This window comes from Mustelus asterias, chromosome 12, assembly GCF_964213995.1.
Source record: "Mustelus asterias chromosome 12, sMusAst1.hap1.1, whole genome shotgun sequence".
In the NCBI taxonomy this organism is placed as follows: Eukaryota; Metazoa; Chordata; class Chondrichthyes; order Carcharhiniformes; family Triakidae; genus Mustelus; species Mustelus asterias.
The window spans coordinates 54,470,805-54,497,379 of record NC_135812.1 but is presented as its reverse complement, the minus strand read 5'-3'; the positions used below and the strand labels follow the sequence as shown (position 1 = coordinate 54,497,379).

General features: G+C 48.5%; 3 protein-coding genes across 3 annotated transcripts in view; 2 read left to right on the top strand and 1 right to left on the bottom strand.

Annotated features, from left to right (window-relative positions):
- LOC144501461 (uncharacterized) overlaps positions 1 to 26,575 on the bottom strand; it is a 418,660-nt gene that overhangs the window by 277,449 nt on the left and 114,636 nt on the right. The gene's annotated exons all lie outside the window — the stretch shown is intronic.
- On the top strand, positions 13,957 to 16,846 carry LOC144501463 (uncharacterized). The gene is made up of 2 exons (XM_078225244.1): positions 13,957 to 14,604; positions 15,046 to 16,846. The coding sequence occupies exon 2, from the start codon at positions 15,371 to 15,373 to the stop codon at positions 16,211 to 16,213; it is 843 nt and encodes a 280-aa protein (XP_078081370.1). The 5' UTR covers positions 13,957 to 14,604; positions 15,046 to 15,370; the 3' UTR covers positions 16,214 to 16,846.
- Positions 21,430 to 24,955, top strand: LOC144501467 (uncharacterized). The gene is made up of 2 exons (XM_078225249.1): positions 21,430 to 21,486; positions 21,885 to 24,955. Exon 2 carries the CDS (start codon positions 22,220 to 22,222, stop codon positions 22,910 to 22,912), a length of 693 nt encoding a protein of 230 aa, XP_078081375.1. The 5' UTR covers positions 21,430 to 21,486; positions 21,885 to 22,219; the 3' UTR covers positions 22,913 to 24,955.

The window sequence follows — 26,575 nt, the reverse complement described above, 5'->3', positions numbered from 1 at the left end:
TCCCCCAGCTATAACTCTTGCCCTTTGGTATATACCTATCCTTTTCCATTACTAAAGTAAACGTAATCAAATTGTGGTCACTGTCACCAAAGTGCTCACCTACCTCCAAATCTAACACCTGGCCTGGTTCATTACCCAGTACCAAATCCAATGTGGCCTCGCCTCTTGTTGGTCTATCTACATACTGCGTCAGGAAGCCTTCCTGCACACACTGGACAAAAACCGACCCCTCTAAAGTACTCGAACTATAGCTTTTCCAGTCAATATTTGTAAAGTTAAAGTCCCCCAATACAACTACCCTGTTACTTTCGCTCCTATCCAGAATCATCTTTGCAATCTTTTCGTCTACATCTCTGGAACTTTTTGGAGGTCTATAAAAAAACTCCCAACAGGGTGACCTCTCCTTTCCTGTTTCTAACCTCAGCCCAAACTACCCCAGTAGACGAGTCCTCATCAAATGTCCTTTCTGCCACCGTAATACTGTCCTTGACTAACAATGCCACACCTCCCCCTCTTTTACCACCTTCCCTGCACTTACTGAAACATCTAAACCCCGGAACCTGCAACAACCATTCCTGTCCCTGCTCTATCCATGTCTCCGAGATGGCCACAACATCGAAATCCCAGGTACCAACCCATGCTGCAAGCTCACCCACCTTATTCCGGAAGCTCCTGGCGTTGAAGTATACACACTTCAAACCACCTTCCTGCCTGCCAGTACACTCCTGCGACTCTGAAACCTCATCCATGACCTCACTACTCTCAACCTCCTGTACACCGGAGCTACAATTCAGGTACCCACCCCCCTGCTGAATTAGTTTAAACCCTCCCGAAGAGCATTAGCAAATTTCCCCCCCAAGATATTGGTACCCCTCTGGTTCAAGTGCAGACCATCCTGTTTGTAGAGGTCCCACCTACCCCAGAAAGAGCCCCAATTGTCCAAGTATCTGAATCCCTCCCTCCTGCACCATCCCTGTAACCATGTGTTCAACTGCTCTCTCTCCCTATTCCTTTCCTCACTATCACGTGGCACGGGTAACAAACCAGAGATAACAACTTTGTTTGTTCTAGCCCTAAGCTTCCACCCTAACTCCCTGAATTTCTGCCTTACATCCCCATCCCTTTTCCTACCTATGTCTTGAGTGCCTATGTGAATGGTCACTCCCAGTGTGAACTCACTTATGTACCCACAGGTTGGATGATTGAATGAATCCCTCATCACACTGAAAGCAGGTGAACGGTTTCGCCCTGGTGTGAAATCGCTGGTGTGTCTGCAGGGTGGATGAATGACTGAATTCCTTTCCACACTGAGAGCAGGTAAACGGCCTTTTCCCAGTGTGAACTCGCTGGTGTGCCTGCAGGTGGGGTAACTGAGTGAATCCCTTCCCACACAGAGCAGATGAATGGCCTCTCTCCAGTGAGGACTCGCTGGTGTCTCTGCAGGGTGGATGAATGACTGAATCCCTTCCCTCGCCAAGAGCAGGTGAACGGCCTTTCTACCGTGTGAATATGTCGATGAGCTTCCAGCTCTGATGGGAAACTGTATCCCTTCCCACACTCCGCACATTTCCATGGTTTCTCCATGTTTTGAGTCTCCTTGTATCTCTGCAGCTCAGATAATCAGTTGAAGCCTCATCCACACACAGAACACATGTACGGTCTCTCCCCGCTGTGAATGGTGTGATATTTATTCAGGCTGTATAACTGGTTAAAGCTCTTTCCATAGTCAGTGCACAGTAACACTCTCACTTGGGTGTGTGTGTGTGTGTGCTTTTCCAGTCATATTGATGGTTAAAATCAGACAGAACAGAGAAACTTTTCTGCTTCCAGATTCAAAGGCTGATAATATTCAGGTCGTGATGAATTGAATGGCTCTGTCAGATGTTGATGTGACGTTTGGTTTGAGATTTCTGTCTGTGAATCTTCACCTTCTGAATATCCTGTAAAAGGAGTTTACAAAAGCCATCACAGTCAGTAGAGGATAGAAATTCAGAACAGTCATTTCTAGCTTTGTGGAACATTCCTTCCTCTCTCATTCCCCAAAAGCTGTATATCTCCATCCCACACATTCTCCCTCCATACTCCATTCTGTGTCTAATATTCACCCTCCCAATTCTCCTGAAGGTTTGGATTGAGATTGATTGACAGATCCATGCTCACTGCTTCCTGTCCTGGACAACAAATCAGAACAAATAGAAGCTGCAGTCAGCAATTCGGCTCATTGAGTCTGCTCAACCATTCATTGAGATTATTGGTTGATCTACCTCAGCACTATTTTCCCCACACTGATGCCGTATCCCTTGGTGTCTTCAATATCTAGAAACCTATTAATCTCTCTCTTGAAAATGCAAAATGACTGAGGCTCCACAGTCCTCTGGAGTAAAAAACTCCAAAACTTCACTACAATCTTGAGTGAAGAAATTGCTCATCTTCACTTTCTCTCCATCTTCCTGTCTGTTTCCCATAATTCTTCACTCCATCAAAAATTTGTCTAATTCATCCTCGAATATATTCAATGCCTCCACTGGTTCCTGTGGAAGAGAAATCGAGATACGAACAATTCTCTGAGGGAAGAGATTGCTGGAGATACATAGCTACAGTCCAATATTACACAGCTAGTTATAATAAGTGCATTTTATTACAGAGCCGTAATATATCTAATCTGTACCACATAACATCAGACATGTCTCTGTCCTGTTTAATTTACTATCCCTTTAAATATACTTCAGAAATTGAATGGGCACCTGAAGAAAATAAACTTGAAGGGGAACAGGAATATAGAAGGGGAATGGGACTAACTAGATAGTTCTACACAGAGTCGGCATGGACTTGAGTTACCAAATGGACTCCTTCTGTGCTGTAATGACTCTATAACTGGAAATATATGACATACATTACAAGATGAGAAATAATAAATGTACTTCATTATAGAACCATAAATAATATATCTAATCTGTACAATATAACAACACAAGACATATTAAAATATAAAAGCAGGGATGTACTGCTGAGGCTGTATAAGACTCTGGTCAGGCATCATTTGGAATATTGTGAGCCAAATGGCCTTTCTGCTCCTATATCTTATGGTCATATCCTATATTAATTTATTGTTCTCTTAAATGTCAGCTACCTCCTGGGGAAACCAGCCCTTTAATTGTGAACATTAGGAAAGAGACCATCCTTTTAGCCAGACAAATAAATGTGTCAAGCTGAGGGAGCAAAGAATGTCAATGTCTTTAAGAGAGAGAGACCTGGGCCAACCTTTCCAGAGTCTGCACCCTCCCTGGATTCACTTCCTTTCCCTTCAGTTGCTGCAAGTTCCCAATTTCCTCCAGAATGAGAAAAGAAATGGGAAGGGGGAGAAAAGAAAATGTTTTAACTCACAGATGTTGGCCTCTTTTAAGGTCAAACCAGATAAGCAAACTCAAATTAAATCAGGACAAAGTAAAAGGGGCAGCTCCCCTTTGTATTAGCAATTTTGAAAAACCTGAAGGTCGATAAGTCCCCTGGGCCAGATATATCCTAGGATTCTTTGGGAGGCAAGGGATGAGATTGCAGAGCCTTTGGCTTTGATCTTTGGGTCCTCACTGTCCATGGGGATAGTCACAGTAAGAAGTTTAACAACACCAGGTTAAAGTCCAACAGGTTTATTTGGTAGCAAAAGCCACACAAGCTTTCGGAGCCCCAAGCCCCTTCTTCAGGTGAGTGCGAATTCTGTTCACAAACAGGGCATATAAAGACACAAACTCAATTTACATGAACAATGGTTGGAATGTGAATACTTACAGCTAATCAAATCTTTAAGATACAAACAATGTGAGTGGAGAGAGCATCAAGACAGCTAAAGAGATGTGTATTGTCTCCAGACAGGACAGCCAGTGAGACTCTGCAGGTCCAGGCAGGCTGTGGGGATTACAAATAGTGTGACATGAACCCAATATCCCGGTTGAGGCCGTCCTCATGTGTGCGGAACTTGGCTATCAGTTTCTGCTCAACGACTCTGCGTGTGTCGTGAAGGCCGCCTTGGAGAACGCTTACCCGAATATCAGAGGCCGAATGCCCGTGACCGCTGAAGTGCTCCCCAACAGGAAGAGAACAGTCTTGCCTGGAGCAATAGCAATAGCTGGGCAGATCAGGCTGCAATAGAGATCATAGAACAAGATGGAGAATGAATACAAACTCCAGGAATAGTGGCACTACAAGCTCGGGATAATACAGACATTAATGTGAAACAGATTGAAGAACAAGCATCAGAAAATGAGAATCCGGGGTGGATGAATTATGGGGACAGGAAGGCCATGATGAAATATGGAGAAGGGAAGGAAAAATAATAGCCCCAGATGCAATACAGCAAACTTTGTTGAAAGTATGCCACAGACTAGCTCATATAGGGAGAGATAACATGATTAAATCACTGAAGGAGTGATAGTAATGGAAAGGCATAGGAAGAGATGCAGTGAAATTCTGCCAGTGATGCATGAACTGTGCTCTGGGGGAACCAGGCCATCCCTGCAGGATTAAAATGGGGATTCGGCCATGGCCCAAAGGGCCTTGGGAAAACTTGCAAATGGATTTTATGGGACCATTGCCCCAAGTGAGAGCAAAGACATATTGTTTAATAATTATAAATCCGTCTACCTGATGGGTAGAAACATTTCTGTGTAAAGATGCCACAGCTAGAACTATGGCTTTGATATTGGTGAATGAAATAAGAGACATGGGGAATGTCTCTTCAGTTAGACTCTGACCAGGGAACCCACTTTACAGTAAGAGCCTTGAGAGAAGTTTGTCAGATGTTAGGGATAAAACAAAGGTTTCATATAGCATGGCCTCCCCAGACTTCAGGAATGGTAGAACAAATGAATTGGACATTGAAGAATAGTTTTGCTAAAGTGATTTTACAGGAAGGAAACAATTGGGCACAGGCTTTACCTGCAATATTGCTGCAACAGAGAGCTACTCCTGCTCGAGGAACAGGACTAACTGCTTTTGAACGAATGACTGGAAGAGCAATGCGCCTCCCACAGGAAGCAATAACAGTGGGAGGAGAACTTGAAATCAACCAAGGAGCAGTATTCAAATGTATGAGAGATTTAGAAGACCGCCTGCATTCTCTCAAAAAAATCAGGTAATCACTCAACAGCAGCATGGGAACTGGAAAAGAATGGCCAAGGAGAATACTCCGAAGTTACCTACACCAGGGGATAAGGTAGTGGTGAAGCTCATGACAGACAAGAAAGGGTTAGGGGTTCGATGGGAGGGACCCTATGACGTGGTTATCACAGGACAACCATGCACCCTAATCAATGAGAAGTACAATCCCCGATGGTGACACTGGACACCTCTGAAACCATATCCCAATGAGTAGTCCTGAAATGATAAAAGTTGCCCCAGTGGATGAATGATCCTATAGAACTAGGGCTTGTTATGCCCCTTGCAGCTGCCATGATCAAAATGGGAATGATTTGGATTTGGGGGTAAATGAACCATGAGACTCGACCAGATCATGGCACAAGGAAACCAAGAGATTATTAGAAGAGAGGAGATAGAAGTAATTTAATTGATAAGATACTAACTTAAAGCTGAAATATTTACAGAATATCATCGGTGCACCTATGACATCATCAAGCAGAAGCAGCAGACAGATCTTTTGGAGTACATCATGTAGATGGCACGTAATTGAGTGTAACAGGTTGCTACGCAGATCTGTAAATAAAATTTTACTTACCTGATATTGGCCAACAGCTGGGGTTTATAAAGGAAGTTGTAGGAACTGTCAATCAACAGTTATTATGTGTTTCTATCATTTTAATATTGAGTGTATTGATTTCGGCTCAGGTAGGACCAGCACCTAAGGTCATTCAACATTCCCCTTGGGAACTGCATGTCAACACTTTCTTACACATGGCACACATATATGCTAAAATTTCCAGCCAGTCAGGGTGTTGGGTTTGCTCGCATGTCCCTATACATTAGGGGTGGGCGGAGGGAGGGGAGGGCAGGGGGAGAAGGGGGGGTGAAATACCTTTACAACCATTACCCCTGTCATGGTCTGAATTGATTATGACGGACCAAAAGGCCAAGGATTTCAGGGTTCCTGGACATCGGATACCAGTATTCTTGAGTAATTATGACAGGGAAAAATTTCACAGTGGTAAATATTGTGTGGGTAGGTTGGGTCACATGAAGAGGTGTACACATGTCTAAAACTTATCAAACCAGCTCCTAGTTTCACCTTGAAACAAATGACACTGAAGCCAAAAGTGATATATTGTGGTGAGAATAAGGAAGGCCCTTGGAGTAACCTCAGCATAAGTGAATGTTACCACACCATAAATCGAACTAGCCGGCTGTGCCTGAGTAATGATCAATCTTGCAATATCTCTTATTGCTTCAAGGGAGGCAACACTGACCCACCTCTCAATGGCACATATTGGATTTGTGGGGATAGGGCATATCCTTGGCTCCCTCTCAGATGGAAGGGATCAAGCTACCTTGGATAAGTAGTCCCATAAAATCCAAGGTAGCTTGATCCCTTCCATCTGAGAGGGAGCCAAGGATATATATGTCATATTCCTCGCCTTCCTTCTTTGACAAGACATTGATGTGCTATTACGATAATAGAACAATATTATGGCATGATGGTACCCTGGTTTGGAATCGGGAGGTTGGCACAAGAAAGTAATGATATACTCTCGATTTTGGAACAAATTACGAATGATACAGCTAATCAATGATGAGATAGTTGCTATGCGCACTGTGGTACTTCAGCATCGAATGGCATTGGATTATGTCTTGGCAGCCAGGGGTGGAGCATGTGCCATTATTGAGTCAGAGTGTTGCACATACACACTAGATAATTCAGAATCCATAATCAATCTGTGTGGAGAATACACATTCTCCTCGTGTCTGCGTGGGTTTCCTCCGGGTGCTCCAGTTTCCTCCCACAGTCCAAAGATGTGCGGGTTAGGTTGATTGGCCATGCTCAAATTGCCCTTTAGTGTCCTGAGATGCGTAGGTTAGAGAGATTAGTGGGTAAATATGTAGGGATAAGGGGGTAGGGCCTGGGTGGGATTGTGGTTGGTGCAGACTCAATGGGCCAAATGGCCTCTTTCTGCACTGTAGGGATTCTATGATTTTATTCTATGATCTAGCTGGTCACATCAAAAAGGAGCTGGAGAAACTTAAGCAGGCCCAACCCTTTAGAATCATAGAAATCATAGAAACCCTACAGTACAGAAAGAGGCCATTCAGCCCATCGAGTCTGCACCGACCACAATCCCACCCAGGCCCTACCCCCATATCCCCACATATTTACCCACTAATCCCTCTAACCTACGCATCTCAGGACACTAATGGGGAAATTTAAGCATGGCCAATCAACCTAACCCGCACATCTTTGGAATGTGGGAGGAAACCGGAGCACCCGGAGGAAACCCACGCAGACACGAGGAGAATGTGCAAACTCCACACAGACAGTGACCTAAGCCGGGAATCGAACCCAGGTCCCTGGAGCTGTGAAGCAGCAGTGCTAACCACTGTGCTACCGTGCTGCCCTCTGGGGGTGCTTGGGCTTCAGGCTGGCTAGGACCCCCGGGAACATCAATCATGCAAGGGATTGTGTTCTTTTTTATTGTTATCTTGGCATTTGTAATAATTTTTGACCTACTAAAATGCTGTTGTGCACAAGTAGTTAAGTCCACACAGGGCACAGCAGCAATGATGACAGTCAGTTTGGAGAAAAGAGGATCCCAAAGATCAAATAACCCTCCGGGATTCCAGAATATTTACTTAACGACATCTATCAGACAGCCATGGGCCAAAAGGGGGGAATATGTCAGAGAATTTCAAAATACTCTGCGATTAAAAACACTAATAAAGACTACTACAACCAAGTGGGTTAATTTTGGATAAGAATCACAGACTGCCTTAAATATATTACAGAGGTACTATCTGCATAGAAACACAAATAGCTACAGTTAAAGGATTTAAACATTTTGGATTTAAAAATGTATTTCAGATGTATTTTATGATTTGTACACTTTGTCCAAAATGCAGGATGTCCCAAGGCATACTGGGATGAGAGTTAAGTGAGGAGAACCACATTCTTTGAGAACAATCCAGCCACAGAGCACAGTTTTTATCAGAATAAGTCAGGGAAAGTACAAATTCCCAGGCACCAAGGAATGAATAGGACAATTCATTTTTACTGATAAAGGTGGCTCACATGACAATGGGAACAGAACTTTTAAACCCTATAATTTGCATCATAGAAGTTGCTAAGAAACACTGGGAAAGTACCTTTGAACTCGATGATTAGCGTAACAGAAGTTGCGAGGAGGCAAGAGAGTAGGAGCTTCAAGATTCAACGGATTAATGAATTAATGTCAGAGGGCAGGAGTTGGCTAAAGTATATTACATTTATTAACAATGATAGACCTGTATTGACGACGATTGATTCATACCTTGTAGGGATGAACCAGGAGGTGGGAAAAGCAAACTTGGGAAATGTATAATTATGTTGACAGATGTAATGTACTTCAGAAATAGCAGTCAGACTGCCCAGCTGCCTTTTTCTCCCAGCATATGTTCGTCAATAAGGAACGTCTTTCACCAGGATACTGCCTTCGCGAGTCTTTGTATTTAGCTAAAGTTTTTGCAATACTCAGTCTCTGGAAAAAACCCCCACTACATCTTCCCACAATCAATGCATGTGAACGGCCTCTCCCCAGTGTGAATGCATTGATGAGCTTCCAGCACAGAGGGGGATCTGAATTCCTTCTCACAGTCCCAACATTTCCACTGTTCCTCCATGGTGCAGGTGTTCCTGTTTCTCTTCAGGTTTGACAAAAGGTTGAAGTCTCGGCCACACACAGAACACGAGTAATGTTCTCCCCCTCCCCCTCCACTATTAATGGTGCGATGTTTTTTCAGGCTCTGTATCTGATTAAAGCTCTTTCCACACTCAATGCACTGGAACACTCTCACTCGGGTGTGTGTCTCAGAGCTTTTCCAGTCACACTGATGTTTAAAATCTTCTGAAGCAGAAAGAACAGAGAAACATTTCTCCTTCTCAATTCAAAGGTGAATGATATTGAGTGAGGATGTCAGGGATTGATGTGATGTTTGGATTGAGAGTTCTGTCTGTAAATGTTAACCTTCTGACATCCTGTAAAAGGAATTTCAGAACAGACAATTTTAGTTTCTATTGAACACTCTTTCCTCTCTCATTCCTCAAAATCTCCATCCCACTGTGCTACTCTCCAGGGACACCTGGTCATGAACATAGCCGCGGTAGAGGGGCAGACAGTCAGGATGGACGGCCCCCTCGATCGCCCGCTGCCTGGACCGGTAAATGGCGTGTTTCGCCAGGCCCAGGAGCAGGTTCATGAGGAGGTCGCCATCCCGACCCGCCCCTCTCTGCACCAGGTGTCTGTAGATCAGGAGCGTGGGACTGAAGTGCAAACAAAACATTAATAAAAGGTTCTTTAGGAAAACAAAAAGGGAGTGCAACCTAAGACACAAAACATAGACAGGGTCCATGGACTCCACAAGGCCACAGAAGGGGCAAGCTTCGGAGCCCGTGAACCAGTGAATCCAACGATTGTGCAGAACTGCTGCATGCATCACCCTCCACCCCAGGTCCTCGATGTAATTGGGGGAGATCCCTCCGGAGAGGGACCTCCACTGGGGACCTCCACCGCCCGAAGGCAACAAGGCCCGCCAAGGTGTATCCGGGCGGCAGGCGAGGACGTGGTAGTGGAAGGTGTGCAGCAGCAGCCCGTACAGGAAACGCCTCCGCGCGGTGGAAAAAGGCACGGAGGACATTTCCGCGAGGCGGCTCATGCTGTGGGGCACCTGACACGAGGAGGGGGGCTGAGGCTTTGGGCCAATGTGGAATTCCGTCCGAGCAGGGAATGCTCGGGCGGGATCCCACCGCATGCATGCACTGCCTCGAGACCGCGTGCAGTTTCGGGACTGAGCATGACCGTCCTAAGGTCTTGGATGGCTTTGGCCGTGCGCCAGACGGTCACCCCCGCGCGCTCAGCCAGCACGTGGGGGCACATCCAGCCTGCCCCTCTGCCATCCAGCACGTCCCCGATCCTGGTCACCCCGGCGTCCACAGCCCTCCTTTCCGCCAGCCACCTGAAGTCATATGGCTGGAGGAGCAGATTCCTGAGCAGCGGCTCTCGCACGAGAGCCGCGACTCCTGACGGGGGAGAGCTGCGTCGCGAGGCGACCGTGTTCCAGACAGTGAGGAGGTCCTGGTAAAAGACGGGCAACTCCTGCAAGGAGGTCGAAACGCGCCCCAGATTGATATGCAGGAGCTGCATGTTATAATTGAGGTCGTGTCACTGGCGGAGAAATGCGTCGCCAGGGAACACCATCGTGGAGGGGGCTCAACGTAAAGGTATCTCTGCAGGGTCTGGAGGCGGAAGATCGCTACCCGAGTGCGAAGGCACACCAGACCTTGTTCACCCTCCTCAAGGGAGGGGATGCAGAACCACGGCAGGGTTGTCCCAGAAGAATTGCACGAGGGTTCTCTGGATATTGGTGAAAAAGCCAGGGGGAGGGGTCAAAGGGACCAGCCGGTACCACAGCATGGAGGCGACCAGCTGGTTTATGACGAGAACTCGCGCCCCGGAGCAGTCCTGTCCAGCGACTCAGGCGGGCGGAAACTTTGGCCTCCAGCTCCCGCCAGTTCGCCGGCCAGGATTCCTTGGCTGGGCACGATGGGCCCCCAAGTAGAGGAGGTTGGTCCTGCTCCAGGTGAAAGGCCTGAGCTCCTCCAGAAGGGGGTCCGTCTCCAATGTTGGCCTCTTTTTAGGTCAAACCAAACCAAGTAAACAAACTCAGATTAAATCAGGACAAAGTAAAAGGGGCAGCTCCCCAAAAAGGAGGGGGAACAGCCCGAACAGAAATCAAAGTACAAAGGAAACTTAAAAACATCAAATTAAAATGTGATTATGAGGGTCAATAATGCACCCCAACCGCTGCGGTGCCCAGCGGGCGCGGAAAGCGTCAACCTCGCCCGTGGACACCGCATGCTCCCTCTCCAGGGACACCTGGCCGCGAACGTAGCTGCAGTAGAGGGGCAGACAGTCAGGATGGACGACCCCCTCGATCGCCCGCAGCCTGGACCGGTAAATGGCGCGTTTCGCCAGGCCCAGGAGCAGGTTCACGAGGAGGTCGCCATCCCGACCCTCCCCTCTCCGCACCGGGTGTCCGTAGGTCAGGAGCGTGGGACTGAAGTGCAGACAAAACATCAAGAAAAGGTTCTTTAGGAAAACATAAAGGGAGTGCAGCCTAAGTGTCCCCGTGCCCTCCACCGAGCCGCTGACCTCCTCAGGGCGGTCGCCCTTCGACTCCGAGTCCCTCGCCGCAGGACGTACGGCGGGCGGCACGGAGCCGCCAACTAGCCCTAGCCCCTCCCCGATCCCACCCCCAGGATCGGTGGAGGAGGGGTTCCCCCCGGGCTCACCTTTCCCGGTTTTCGGGCCCCCGTGCGACGGCGGCCCAGTCGCCCCCTCCGCCCCAGACGCTCGGACACCCCCCCATGTCTGGTGTAACCTTCGGACTGAGGTTGGGGATGTCCAGCGTCCAAGGTCGGGACGGAGAGGACGAGTGGATCATTTCCTCGCCGCCGCCGCACGGGGACATGAACATTGGGGTGTCGCCCCAGTCCCCCGACATACTAAAGAAGAACTCCGGGATGTAACCGGCCGGGTGGAATGGAGCCGTGGGGGCCCCGCTGCCACCCGGCCCCGGGGACTCCTCGCCGGGGGACTGAGGCAGCACACACTTTGACTTATAGGGTGCCTTGCCCCCTTTTTTCAGGGGACAAGGCACAAAGACAGGTGGGGGCACGGCAGGAGATGATTCACAAGGGGGGAGGGGCACGCAGACCTCGAACTCTACGGTGCCTGAGGGGCCCCGCCTCTTTTTGTTAACCTGCCCTCGGGCAGGCGAGGCCCCTCGCCCTCCGCCCCTCTTCGCCTTGCCGCACCCCCCCTGCTCCCCCGTCACGTCCTCCCGAGGTGGCGGCATCGCCAGTTTTGCCGGCTCAGGGTCGCTAACCCCCCCATGCTCGGGCCCATGATCCCGGGCATCCGCGGCGCTGGGCCCAAAACTAGGCCCCGGAGAGCCCACGGGCCCGGCAGATGGTGGTTGGGGGGGGGGGGGGGGCGCAGGTGGAGACTGAGGTAGTCCCCGAGCCGGCTGCCGGGGTGGTTGGGGTGTTTTTCTTGGGGGCCGGGGTTCCGGTACCCCCCTTCTTTTTTATTGCGCCCTGCTGGGCCTTCTGGCCACGCGGAGGCTCCGCTCTCCCCCCGCCGGCAGCTGAGGTGACAGCTGCTGCCGGCGTGGCCTCCCCTCGCGGGGGGGCAGATGGTACTCGTTTGGGGGGAGAGGGGGCTGCGGTGCCAGCTGCGGCCGCCTTGGGTTGGTGGTTGGCGGCCTTGGAGACGGGGCAGTTTTTCCTCACGTGCCCCGCCTCCTTACAGGCATGGCACCGCACACCGTCCGCGGACCAAAGGACCCGATACGTGGTCCCCTCATGGGGGATACTGAACCCTCCCTACAGTTCCTCCTGGCGCCGGAAGGAGTATATATGGCGGAGGGAGGGGTCCCAAAGGCCGAGCGGGATCGGCTGCACCCCGGACCTGACCTCCCCCAGTAGATGGAGGTGGGGGAGGAGGAGCTCACTCGGTAGGAAGGGCGGGACGTTCGATATTACGATCTTATGGGCGGTGGCCTCCAAAGGGTCCACCGCCAGGAACGTCCCGCCCACCGTGAGCCCCCTCTCCAAGGCGAGGTGGACCGCCCGCTCGGCCTTCAAAAAGAATACGGCCCGGCCGTACATCTTTGAGGCTGCGACAATGGCTGAGGGGCCGACAACCCCAGCCATTGCCTTCACGCAGGCCTCGATGGACATGTCGGGGTGGGCGTAGCACTTAACCCCGAGCTGCCGCGTGATTAGGGAAAATGGCGGCAGGGCCTTGGGAGCGGCAGGGGCTCTGGCAGCCGTCACACCCGCATAGGTGGGCCGAGAAGGCTCTGCCACCGGCGACGCAGGCGATGTCGCCATCGTATTAAGGGAGTGCTACGCCCACCCCGAGACTGCCCAGATGTACAGCAGGGCGTATATGTAGAGGGAAAAATAAGGGAGGGTGGGGTAGGTGGGGAGGGGTGTAGGTGCTCTCTCCCCGGAGTGAGAGAGGGAGAGAGGAGGTCAGAGGAGCAGGTGGGAGACGAGGGACAAGGCCGGTGCCCCAGTCAGGAGGGAAAAAGGGGAGGGGGTGCCGGTCTTGGGGGCAGCAGCAGTGGGTGGGGGACTTAGGAAGGGTCTTCACCCCCCCCCCCCCCCACTGCAGATGGAGAAGAGACAGTCCAAGCGCCTTCCCCCCCCCACCTCTCCTCCAGTCACTCCCTGTCCTCTCTTCCTCCTTCCCCCCGGGGAGAGCGCACCCTTCAGAGGCCGGACGGCAGGTAAGCAGGCAGTCCAGACGGCAAGCAGCCAGGCAGTCCAGACGCCAGGCAGGCAGGCAGGCCAGACGGCAAGCAGGCAGGCAGTCCAGACGGCAGGCAGGCAGGCAGGCAGGCCAGACGGCAAGCAGGCAGGCAGGTAAGCAGGCCAGACGGCAGGCAGGCAGGCAGGTAAGCAGGCCAGACGGCAGGCAGGCAGGTAAGCAGGCCAGACGGCAGGCAGGCAGGTAAGCAGGCCAGACGGCAGGCAGGCAGGCAGGTAAGCCGGACTGCAGGCAGGCAGGCAACAGGCAGGCAGGCAGGCAGGCCAGACAACAGACAGGCCGGACAAGGCAGGCAGTAGCTCACCTCCCTCCTTCCTTTCACCTTCCCTCCCTCCTTCCTCCCCGCAGGGAGCCAAGAACAAGCAAACAAAAACAAAACAAACAGAACCGGGCGTCTTCCCAAACAAACTGAAAAATAAAGTGCGTTATTCACAAACCAAACAAAAAGAAAGCAAGTCCAAAGTTTCCTCCCGGTTCTGACCCGGGGTTTTCCGCGTCTCCAGCGAACATGATTCCACTTCACCACGAAAACAACATTTTTCAGGTGTTGCCCAGAGGAGCAAGTTTTAGTCTGATGCTCTGGAACCCTGCCCGAATCAGCCAATAGGAATCACTCTGCTCCGCGGTGACGTCTCTGGGTTCCGGTGCGCAGGCCTGGTGCTTGGTCACGGGGCCCTGCCCCCTCCTGATCATTCCCCCTCCACCGGCACCTCCTCGAGCCAAGATATTCAGGCAACTGGCTCACGGCTCCAGACAGAGCGAAAAGCCGCTCGGTGAGCTCTTCCTCACCCCCCCGGCCCGGGACTGCGCATGTCCAAGGGAGAGGGGAAGCTGCGCATGTGCGGGAGAGAGCCCACGACGCGACCGTACTTAGGTATTCACCAATGGAAAGAGTTGGATGACCGGAAAGACTCTGGTCCTCCAGCAATCTGAGTTCCTCAATGATCTGAATGCGAAAGTTAGACAATGAGCTTGTTCACCTGCTCATTACTGTCCAGCAAGGCTGCTGCTCCTCTCTCTTTGAATAAAGATTGAGCTTCAGACAGACTCAAACTTCCTCCTGTCTCCAGCATCTGTGAGTAAAACACTTTCTTTTCTCCCCCTTTCCATTTCTTTTTTCATTCTCGACTTCAATTTTTAACTACCACTCGCCGCCTAAATAAAATTCCTCCTCATGTTCTTCATGTATCTCTCACCAGCTAATACAGTCTTCATCAGTCTGCTCATTTATGTCCAAATGTAAAACTTTAACGTGGTTGTCAGCTTGAAGATTTTCAGGTTTCTGTGTCTAGGACAGGAAGCAGTGAGCGTGGATCTGTCAATCAGCACCTTCAGGAGAATTGGGAGGGTGACTATTAGATACAGCAGAGTGAGAATGGAGGGAGAGTGTGTGGGATGGAGATTCACAGCTTTTGGGGAATGAGAGAGGAAAGAATGTTCCATAGGAACTAGAATTGTTCATTCTGAATTTATATCCTGTACTGACACTAATTACTTTTATAAACTCCTTTTACAGTAACTGTGATGTCCGTTGTGAACTCATTTACAGGATTTCGGGTGAGATTTCACATGGAAATCTCAAACCAAACGTCAAATCAAAATCTCACACTCACTTCTTGGGACCCGACTACCATCAACTTTGAAATCTAGAAAGAGAAAATGTTTGACAGTTCTGTCTGTTTCAGAGGCTTCAGTGTGATCTGGCAAAACAGAGATACACACACACATTCACACAGCCTGAGAAAGGTATTGCATCATTCAGAGCGGGAGAGACCGCACCCGTGTTATGTTGGAGAATTAACTGATTGTCAATTCTGGAAAAACCTAAGGACACCAGCACCATGGAGAAACCGTGGAAATGTGGGGACTGTGGGAAGGGATTCAGGTACCCATCTGCACTGGAAACTCATCGACGCAGTCACACTGGGGAGAGACCATTCATCTGCTCTGTGTGTGGGAAGAGATTCACTCAGTTATCCAACCTGCTGACACACCAGGGAGTTCACAGTGGGGAGAGACCATTCATCTGCTCTGTCTGTGGAAAAGGATTCACTCAGTTACCCCATTTGCAGACACACCAACGAGTTCACACTGGGGAGAGACCGTTCACTTGTTCTGTGTGTGGGAAGGGATTCGCTCAGCTGTCCAACCTGCTGACACACCAAGGAGTTCACACTGGGGAGAAGCCATTCACTTGCTCTGTATGTGGGAAGGGATTCACTCAGTTATCCAGCCTGCTAACACACCAGCGAGTTCACACTGGGGAGAGGCCATTCACCTGCTCTCAGTGTGGGAAGGGATTCACTCAGTTATGTAACCTGCTGAGTCACAACATTACTCACACCAATGAGAGACCCTTTAAATGCTCTGACTGTGGGAGTGGCTTCAAAAGGTTTCAGGAACTGAATATCCACCAGCGCATTCACACTGAGGAGAGACCATTCAGCTGCTCTCACTGCATCAAGAAGTTTAGAACATCATCCCACCTGCAGAGACATCAGCAGGTTCACACCGGGGCAAAATCATTCACCTGCTCTGACTGTGGGAAGGGATTCACACGATTATCCAGCCTGCTGAGACACCAGCATGTTCACACTGGGGAGAGGCCATTCACTTGCTTTGATTGTGGGAAGGGATTCCGTTATTCATCCAGCCTCTTCAGACACCAGCGTGTTCACAAGTGATGACGGGTTCGATTCTGCTGTTGTTGCTGCTGTTAATCACATCCAGACTGAACTATGTTCATTCTGACAGTGGGTGAAGTCGGGGGGGGGTCGGAGAATTTCTTACTGCTGGACTGGCCGGTCTCACAGCTTTGCTTCCAGTGGGCTGATGCTCTTTAAGCCTGGGGGAGAACATTTCCACTGAAATCATCTACAAATGCTGATGAAGGACAGTTATTTTATCCTGGATAGTAAATAATGTGTTTCCTACCATACAGGTGGATCTAAAATAAATACAGAAAGAACTGGAAAAATCCAGCAGGTCTGGCAGCATATACGGAGAGAGAAAAACAGAGTTAATGTTTCACGTCCAATGTAACTCTACTTCAGAACTAAAGAGAGGGAGAAATGTGATGGGTTTGATGCTGCTGAGAAAGGGGGGAGGGTCAGGTAGAATAAAATGGAAAGTCAGGGATTGGTTAGAGGGTGGGTGAGATTAAATGACAAAAATGTCTGGAACAAAAGGCAAAGGGAAAGGTAATGATTATAGTAAAGAAACAAAGCAATTTTGTCACTAGATTACTTTAATTGGATCGTCAATATCCTGCACAACTTTCTCTCATTATCAGGGATACAATAAAATTCTTTCATACTATCCCTTTATCTGATTCTGTACAAATGTTGAGGCTAATCGGAGCTTGAAGGTCTGTCTTGCCACTATATTTATCTTCATTGTACATTCTTTACATACACAATGTTGCGAAGTTGGGTAGAGTAATTGTAGGTTGGTGTTTGTAAAATTGTAAAATGCCAGGAAAGAAATGGTAACTTTAAAAAGTGGTGCTTTTTAACAAAGAACAATACAGCACAGGAACAGGCCCTTCGGCCCTCCAAGCCCATGCCGCTCCCTGATCCAAACTAGACCATTCTTTTGTATCCCTCCATTCCCACTCCGTTCATATGGCTATCTAGATAAGTCTTAAACGTTCCCAGTGTGTCCGCCTCCACCACCTTGCCTGGCAGCGCATTCCAGGCCCCCACCACCCTCTGTGTAAAATATGTCCTTCTGATATCTGTGTTAAACTTCCCCCCCTTCACCTTGAACCTATGACCCCTCATGAACGTCACCACCGACCTGGGGAAAAGCTTCCCACCGTTCACCCTATCTATGCCTTTCATAATTCTATACACCTCTATTAAGTCTCCCCTCATCCTCCGTCTTTCCAGGGAGAACAACCCCAGTTTACCCAATCTCTCCTCATAACTGAGCCCCTCCATACCAGGCTACATCCTGGTAAACCTCCTCTGTACTCTCTCTAAAGCCTCCATGTCTTTCTGGTAGTGTGGCGACCAGAACTGGACGCAGTATTCCAAATGCGGCCGAACCAAAGTTCTATACATCTGCAACATCAGATCCCAACTTTTATACTCTATGCCCCGTCCTATAAAGGCAAGCATGCCATATGCCTTCTTCACCACCTTCTCCACCTGTGACGTCACCTTCAAGGATCTGTGGACTTGCACACCCAGGTCCTTCTGCGTATCTACACCCTTTATGGTTCTGCCATTTATCGTATAGTTCCTCCCTACATTATTTTTACCAAAATGCATCACTTCGCATTTATCAGGATTGAACTCCATCTGCCATTTCTTTGCCCAGATTTCCAGCCTATCAATATCCTTTTGTAGCTTCTGACAATGCTCCTCACTATCTGCAAGTCCTGCCAATTTTGTGTCGTCCGCAAACTTACTGATCACCCCAGTTACACCTTCTTCCAGATCGTTTATATAAATCACAAACAGCAGAGGTCCCAATACAGAGCCCTGCGGAACACCACTAGTCACAGGCCTCCAGCCGGAAAAAGACCCTTCCACTACCACCCTCTGTCTTCTGTGACCAAGTCAGTTCTCCACCCATCTAGCCACCTCCCCCTTTATCCCATGAGATCCAACCTTTTTCACCAGCCTACCATAGAATCATAGAATCATAGAAACCCTACAGTGCAGAAGGAGGCCATTCGGCCCATCGAGTCTGCACCAACCACAATCCCACCCAGGCCCTACCCCCACATATTTTTACCCACTAATCCCTCTAACCTACGCATCTCAGGACTCTAAGGGGCAATTTTTAACCTGGCCAATCAACCTAACCCGCACATCTTTGGACTGTGGGAGGAAACCGGAGCACCCGGAGGAAACCCACGCAGACACGAGGAGAATGTGCAAACTCCACACAGACAGCGACTCGAGCCGGGAATCGAACCCAGGAACCTGGAGCTGTGAAGCAGCAGTGCTAACCACTGTGCTACCGTGCCGCCCATGAGGGACTTTGTCAAACGCTTTACTAAAGTCCATATAGACGACATCCATGGCCCTTCCCTCGTCAACCATTCTTGTCACTTCTTCAAAAAACTCCACCAGGTTAGTGAGGCATGACCTCCCTCTCACAAAACCATGCTGACTATCGTTAATGAGTTTATTCCTTTCTAAATGCGCATACATCCTATCTCTAAGAATCTTGTCCAACAACTTCCCCACCACGGACGTCAAGCTCACCGGCCTATAATTACCCGGGTTATCCTTCCTACCCTTCCCATACCCTGTGCGTATGGGAAGTGAATCTCTTCCCATACGCACAGCAGATGAACGGCCTCTGCCCAGTGTGAACTCACCAGTGTCTCTGCAGGGTAGATGACCGTGTGAATCCACTCCCATAAACCTAACGGTCTCTCCCCAGTGTGAACTCTCTGATGATCCCATCGGGTGGATGACCTAAATCTCTTTGTACAGTGTGAACAGCTGAACAGTCTCTCCCCAGTGTGAATGCGCGGATGGGAGACCAGTTCCCAAGTGCTTTTTAAGCCACTCCCACAGTCAGAGCAGCTGAACGGTCTCTCCTCAGTGTGAACATGCTGGTGGATCATCAGTCCCTGAGAGCTTTTGAATCCACTCCCACAGTCAGAGCATTTAATGGATCTCTCCTCGATGTGAAGACACTGATGCATCAGCCGGTGGATGACTAAAGAAATTCCTTCCAATATGCAGAGCAGGTGAATGGTCTCTCCCTGGTGTGAACTCACTGGTATCTCTGTGGATGATCTTCTAATTCTCTTTGAGCAGTGAGAGCAGCTGAACAGTCTCACCTCAGTGTGAATGCGCTCGTGGTCTTTCAGATCCACTCACTTTTGAAGCCGCTCCCATGGTCAGAGCATTTAAGAGGTTTCATTGCTGTGTCTGCTTTTGTGTCTCAGTAGGTGAGACGAATGAGTGAATCCCTTCCCACACACAGTTGGTGAATGGCTTCTCCCCAGTGTGAACTCGCTGGTGTACAAGCAGGTGGGATGACCTTCCAAATTTCTTTGTGCAGTGAGAGCAGCTGAACGGTCTCTCCTCAGAGTGAATGTGCTGGTGGGACACCAGTTCTCCAGAGTTTTTGAAGCCACTACGACAGACAGAGCATTTAAAGGGTCTGTCAGTGGTGTGCGTGAAATTGTGTTTCAGCAGGTGGGGGTGACTGAGTGAATCCCTTCTCACACACGCAGCAGGTGAATGGTCCCTCCCCAGTGTGACTGGGGTTGTTCTCCCTGGAAAGACGGAGGATGAGGGGAGACTTAATAGAGGTGTATAAAATTATGAAGGGCATAGATAGGGTGAACGGTGGGAAGCTTTTCCCCAGGTCGGTGGTGACGTTCACGAGGGGTCATAGGTTCAAGGTGAAGGGGGGGAGGTTTAACACAGATATCAGAAGGACATATTTTACACAGAGGGTGGTGAGGGCCTGGAATGCGCTGCCAGGCAAGGTGGTGGAGGCGGACACACTGGGAATATTTAAGACTTATCTAGATAGCCACATAAACGGAGTGGGAATGGAGGGATACAAAAGAATGGTCTAGTTTGGACCAGGGAGCGGCACGGGCTTGGAGGGCCGAAGGGCCTGTTCCTGTGCTGTATTGTTCTTTGTTGTTTGTTTTTGTTGTGACTGCATTGATAAATTTCTAGCTCAAAAAGCAACCTGAATCCTTTTTCAAAATCCCCACATTTCTCCAGTTTCTCTTTGGTGCAGCTGTCCTTCTGTCTCTCCAGGTTTGATGATCTGTTGAAATCTCGTCCACACACAGAACATGGGTACAGTTTATCCCTGCTGTGAGTACTGCAATTTTTTTTTCAGGCTGTGTAACTGGTTAGAGCTCTTTCCACAGTCAGTGCAATGTCACTCAGTGGTGTGTGTGTCTTGGTGCTTTTCCAGTCACACTGATGTTTAAAGTCTTCTGAAGCAGACAGAAGAGAGAAACATTTCCCATTCCTGATTCAAAGGCCGAAGATATTCACATCCCAACAAATTGAGTGACTGTCAGCTCTTGATGTGATGTTTGACTTGAGATTTATGTCTGTAAATTCTCACTTTCTGATATCCTGTAAAACGAATTTGTAAAAGCTATTATTGTCAGTACAGGATAGAAATTCAGAACAATTTTAGTTGCTATGGAACATTTTTTGCTCTCTTGTTTCCCAGAAGCTGTAAATCTCCATCCCACACACTGTCCCTCCATTCTCACTCTGCTGTATCTAATATTCACCCTCCCAATTCTCCTGAAGGTGCTGATTAAGGCTGATTGACAGATCCATGCTCACTGCTTCCTGTCCTGGACACAGAGCTGAAAATCTCACGCAGGCGGCCAGGCAGATCTATGGCCATATGACTGGACTAGAAATGTGTGGAATATACAGATTAGATTCACTTCCTTACCCTTCAGTTGCTGCAAGTCCCCAATTTCCCCCAGAATGAGAATAGAAATGGAAAGGGGGAGACACTGATTTCCTCCCAGATGTTGCCCAGAGGAGGGAGTTTTAGCCTGAAGCTGATTGACCAACTTGCGATTGTGACATCACAATGCCGTATGCCTGAATCAGCCAACAGGAATCACTCTGCTCCGCGGTGACGTCTCCGTGTTCCAGTGCGCAGGCCCGGCGCGCGGACACGGGAGCCCCGCCCCCACCCATTATTCCCCTCTCCCGCCCCTCCCCAAGACGAGGTTTCCAGGCAACAGGCTGGCGGCTGCCGCCAGACCGAGAAGCCGCTCAGTGAGTCCCCTGCCCGGGACTGCGCATGTCCAAGGGAGGGGGAAGCCTGCGCATGTGCGGAGGAGACCCGACCTTCATACTGAGATGTTGACCAATGGGAAGAGTGAGAGGACCGGAAGGACTCTGTTTCTCCAACCAATCAGAGTGCAGGCTTTGTGTGAATGAAGATTGAGCTTCAGACAGACTCAGACTCCCTCCTGTCGCCAACATCTGTGAGTAAAACACTTTCTTTCCTCCCCCTTTTCCAGCTCTTTTCTCATTCTGGGGGAAATTGGGGACTGAAGAGAAAGGAAGTGAATCCAGTCTGTATATTACACGCATTTTTAGCCCAGTCATATAGACATATATCCGTCTGGCCGCCTGCATGGAGATTTTCAGCTGTGTCCAGCAGTGAGCATGGATCTGTCAATCAGCCTCAATCAGCACCTTCAGGAGAATTGGGAGGGTGAATATTAGCTAAAACAGAGTGAGAATAGAGGGAGAGTGTGTGGGATGGAGATTTACAGCTTTTGGGGAATGAGAGAGGAAAGAGTGTTCCATCAAAACTAGAATTGCCTGTTCTGAAATTCTATCCTGTATTGACAGTCATTGTTTTTGTAAACTTTTCCAGGATATCAGAAGGTGAGAATTAACAGACAGAAATCTCATGTCCAGATATCCCTTGGGACCTGAGTATAATTGGCATTTGTATCTAGAAGAAAAATTGTTTGCCAAATCTTTCACCTTCAAAATATTTTAACATCAATGTGACTGGAAAAGCACCAAGATGCAGATACACACCCGAGTTGAGAGTGTTCCAGTGCACAAACTATGGAAAGAACTTTACAGTTACCCAGCCTGAAAAAAAAATCCATCCACAGCAGGGAGAAACTGTACATGTGTTGTGTGTGTAGACAAGGCTTCAAGTGATTGTCCGATCTTAAGAGATCCAAGAAGATCTAAAACATGAAGAAACCATGGAAATGTGGGGAATGTGGGAAGGGATACAGATTCCCATCAGAGCTGGAAGTTCATCGACGTAGTCACACGGGGGAAAGGCCATTCACCTGCTCTCAGTGTGGGAAGGGATTCAGTCATTCATCCATTCTGCAGACACATCGGCGAGTTCACACTGGGGAGAGACCATTCACCTGCTGTGTGTGTGGGAAGGGATTCAGTGAATCATCCAACTTGCAGACACACCAGCGAGTTCATACAGGGGAGAAACCATTTACCTGTTCTCAATGCAGGATGGGATTCACTCAGCTATCCCACATGTTGAGACACCAGCGAATTCACACTGGGAAAAAAACGTTCTCCTGCTCTGAATGTGGGAAGGGATTCAGTGATTCAAATGATCTGCAGATGCATCAGCGAGTTCACACTGGGGAGAGCCCATTCACCTGCTCTGTGTGTGGGAAAGGATTTACTCGGTCATCCATTCTCCTGACACACCAGCGAGTGCACTCAAGTGAGAAGCCATTCACTTGCTCTGTGTGTGGGAAGGGATTCACCCAGTCATCTCACCTTGTAGCACACCATAGAGTTCACACTGGGGAGAGGCCCTTCTCCTGCTCTGAGTGTGGGAAGGGATTCACTCAGTTGGCCAGCTTACTGAGACACCAGCGCATTCACACCAATGAGAGACTTTTAAAATGATTGTGGTGGAATCTTTCAAAACTGTACTGTTCTCATGGTCCACCACCGCATTCACACTGAGGAGGGACCGTTCAGCTGCTCTCACTGCACAAAGAGTTTTGAAACATCACCCTGCTTTCAGATCCACCAGCAAATTCACACCGGGGAGAGGCCCTTCACCTGTCCCATCTGTGGGAAGAGATTCAATGCTGCATCTAACCTGAGGACACAATGGCAAGTTCACACTGGAGAGAGGCTGTTCTCCTGCTCTAAGTGTGGGAAAGAATTCACTCTGTTATGGAACCTGCAGAGACACCAGTGACTTCACAAATAACTACGGTATGGGGTATTTTTCAAATGAACAAAACTTCGGGGTCAGCCATTCCCTCGTTCATTCCTTCCGGGAATACCTTGATCCAAATTGACCTACCAGGTTTAAACTGAGAATGTGTATAAGGTAGATTGAGAAGAGGAAAGGGTTAAAATTGGGATGCGTAACTAGGAATCAGTTGAGGGATAAACTGGTTATGGAAAGGGCCTGAGGCGAGGACGACAAGGCTCACCGAAACTAATGATCACGTTAAACAGGTAACTAACAGGTAATTGTGGTTCTGGCTTCAGAGGGCAGGACCTTATCGATTGGCCTTTTGTTCTTGAAAATAATCTAATCAGAAACTTTAATCGCCATGTCCTTATGTGGCTATCGCCTTTCGTTCTTGAAAATAATCTAATCAAAATGTAACAATACAGCTATGCCCTTATTGGCTAACAGAAGTATGTGGATGTATCTCCGTCGTGTATAACTGAAACTGTTTTGTAAGCCAGACAGAGACTCACAAACCCATGCTTGATGCGCATGGTCTAGCGATCTTTCCTCCGATGCAATGAAGAAGGTTTGCAGAGAAACCTGTGTCTCATCAGTTTTTGATCCGACTTCTGAAAGCGAATTCCACAAAACTTGGACAAAAGCTTAGAAATTAACTGTTCCCTGGTGCATTCTCCATTTGCAAAAACTTGTTCAATGTTACTTATGGTAAACTCGCAGTAAAGCATATTTGAACAGCGGTCAAAACCAATTTACAGAAACAGCTCCCTTCACCACAACTGATAAGAAATGCACACACCTGTAAAATGGGACTTGGTTGTTCTTGCACACAAGCTACAACACAAGCCCAGATAAGTCAAACTGCAAAACAGAGAAATGCTGAGCCCCAAGTTTTATTATTTTACTGGAAGCAGCATCTTGATGGAGCAACATTCACCGACAAGAACGTTCCGGAGAGTCTGGTTTTCAGGGATTAATTTAATATAACATTTCCTAGAAATTGATTGGTGACCCTCATTGTAATAGATTGTCCTTTCGCCCAGTATTGGATACGAAGTAGGAGTGGTCTATTATTGATCAAATTAACAAAATTAACCATTAATTCTACAAGCCCAAAATTCTGTCTAAGCATCTCAACCCAAACTTGAATCTTAAGATTCATTGGATTCTCACAGATTGGCCTCAGACCTGTTCTGAATATCACATTCTTGGAGATTGAGGTAAAATTACTTTAATGTTTGATGGGTATCTTTTTTTCTCTTAGAAATCTTATGATTGTGACAAAGAAAGTTTGAATTTTGGATTCTCTTACAGTAATAAGAGCTCAAGGCGGCACGGTGGCACAATGGTCAGCACTGCTACCTCATATCGCCAGGGACCTGAGTTCGATTTCTGGCTTGGGTCACTGTCTGTGTGGAGTTTGCGCGTTCTCTCCGTGTCTGCGTGGGTTTCCTCTGGGTGCTTTGGTTTTCTCCCACAGTCCGAAAGACATGTTGGTTAGGTGCATTGACATGCTAAATTCTCCCTCAGTGCATCCGAATAGGCGCCGGAATGTGGCAACTGGGGGATTTTCACAGTAACTTTATTGCAGTGTTAATGTAAACCTACTTGTGACACTAATAAATAAACTTTGTTATCTCCTTTCTGGATTTATTTTGCTTTGCGAATTATACTTTTTGTATAACCACCCTATCACTTGCTTCCTTAGTGCAATAAATTTGTGTGTATACTTCAAACTTAAATAGTCTCCCAAGGTCTTCTGTGTGAAACACTCAGTGAACCCAACTATTCCTTTGTTGCTGGGAAATATTTACTGTGGATTCGACCCATATCTTTATGATATCCGGGACAATTAACAATCTCACTAAAATATAACTGAAATTTAGACAGTGGGGAAACAAATTAAACTGTGGACTTTCTTCCTTTGGCTTGCTGGGGAATGGGGAATGTTGGATTCAGTGGATTCAGTTGATCCAGTTACGTGTCCTTGAGTCTAGCTCCCTCTGGCGGAGGTTGAGGGAAATGAATCGAGGGCTACATCTGATCTTGTTCACTCCAAATACAGAGATAGGGTTGGAAAACACCACAACTTATCACCCCTGTGTTCTCTGACCTACAGTGACTCCTGGATGGGCAACGCCTCCATTTAAAAATTCTCATCCCTGTTTTCAAATCCCTCCGTGGCCTCGCCCCTCCCTGGGCAGGATTTTTGGTAAGAAGTCTCACAACACCAGGTTAAAGTCCAACAGGTTTATTTGGTAGCAAATACCATTGTATTGCTATGGTATTTGCTACCAAATAAACCTGTTGGACTTTAACCTGGTGTTGTGAGACTTCTTACTGTGTTCACCCCAGTCCAACGCCGGCATCTCCACATCAGGATTTTTGGGCCACGCTCAGCCCAAACCCAGAAAATCCCATCCGAGGTCAACTGGACCTTTGCATGGTCCACCCCCATCCCCGCCAGCTACGATTCCTGTGGCGAGTGGATGGGAACATTCCGGTGCCTATATCCATAATCATGGAATCCCTGCAGTGCAGAATGAGGCCATTTGGCCCATCAAGTCTACACTGACCCACTTTTTTATCTTACCCAGATCCTATCCCAGTAACCCAACGTATTTGTCCAGCTAATTCCCCTAACCTGCACTAGACAATTTAACATGGTCAAACCACCTAACTCACACATCTTTGGACAGTTGGAGGAAACCCACAGTCACAGGGAGAATGTGCCAACTCCACACAAACAATCACCCAAGGCCAGAATTAAACCCGGGTCCCTGGCACTCTGAGGCAGCAGTGGTAACCACTGTGCCACCATGCTGCCCCATCTTCGTAATCTTCGGCATCTCCACAACCATCCAGGATCTGTGCTTCTCACACTCCCGCCTCTTGAATGTCCCCTGACTTTAATCACTTTGTGGAGATGCCGGCGTTGGACTGGGGTGAACACAGTAAGAAGTCTCACAACACCAGGTTAAAGTCCAACAGGTTTATTACCAAATAAACCTGTTGGACTTTAACCTGGTGTTGTGAGACTTCTACTTTAATCACTTTACCATTGGCAGACATGCCTTCAGCTGCCTGGGCCCCAAGCTCTGAAATTCCCTCCCTGAGCCACTCTCTGCCTCTCTACCTCATTTTCCTCCTTTGAGACTCTAATTAAAACCTTCCCGTGTGACCTGGTGTTTGGTTGTCTGATCGGTTGCCTCCTTCTGTGTGTCGGAGTCAGACTTTGTTTCCCAAAGCTCCTGTGAGACTCCTTGGAAAGTTTGATGACATTAAAGCCCCTTTCAAAATCCAAATCATTGTTCTGTACATCAGAACTTGGAATCACTGGAACTGATTTCTCCAAACAG

What these genes read in the sequence shown, in the direction of transcription:
- LOC144501463 (XM_078225244.1), top strand. Translation starts at nt 15,371, where the DNA reads ATGGAGAAACCGTGGAAATGTGGGGACTGTGGGAAGGGATTCAGGTAC.
- LOC144501467 (XM_078225249.1), top strand. Translation starts at nt 22,220, where the DNA reads ATGAAGAAACCATGGAAATGTGGGGAATGTGGGAAGGGATACAGATTC.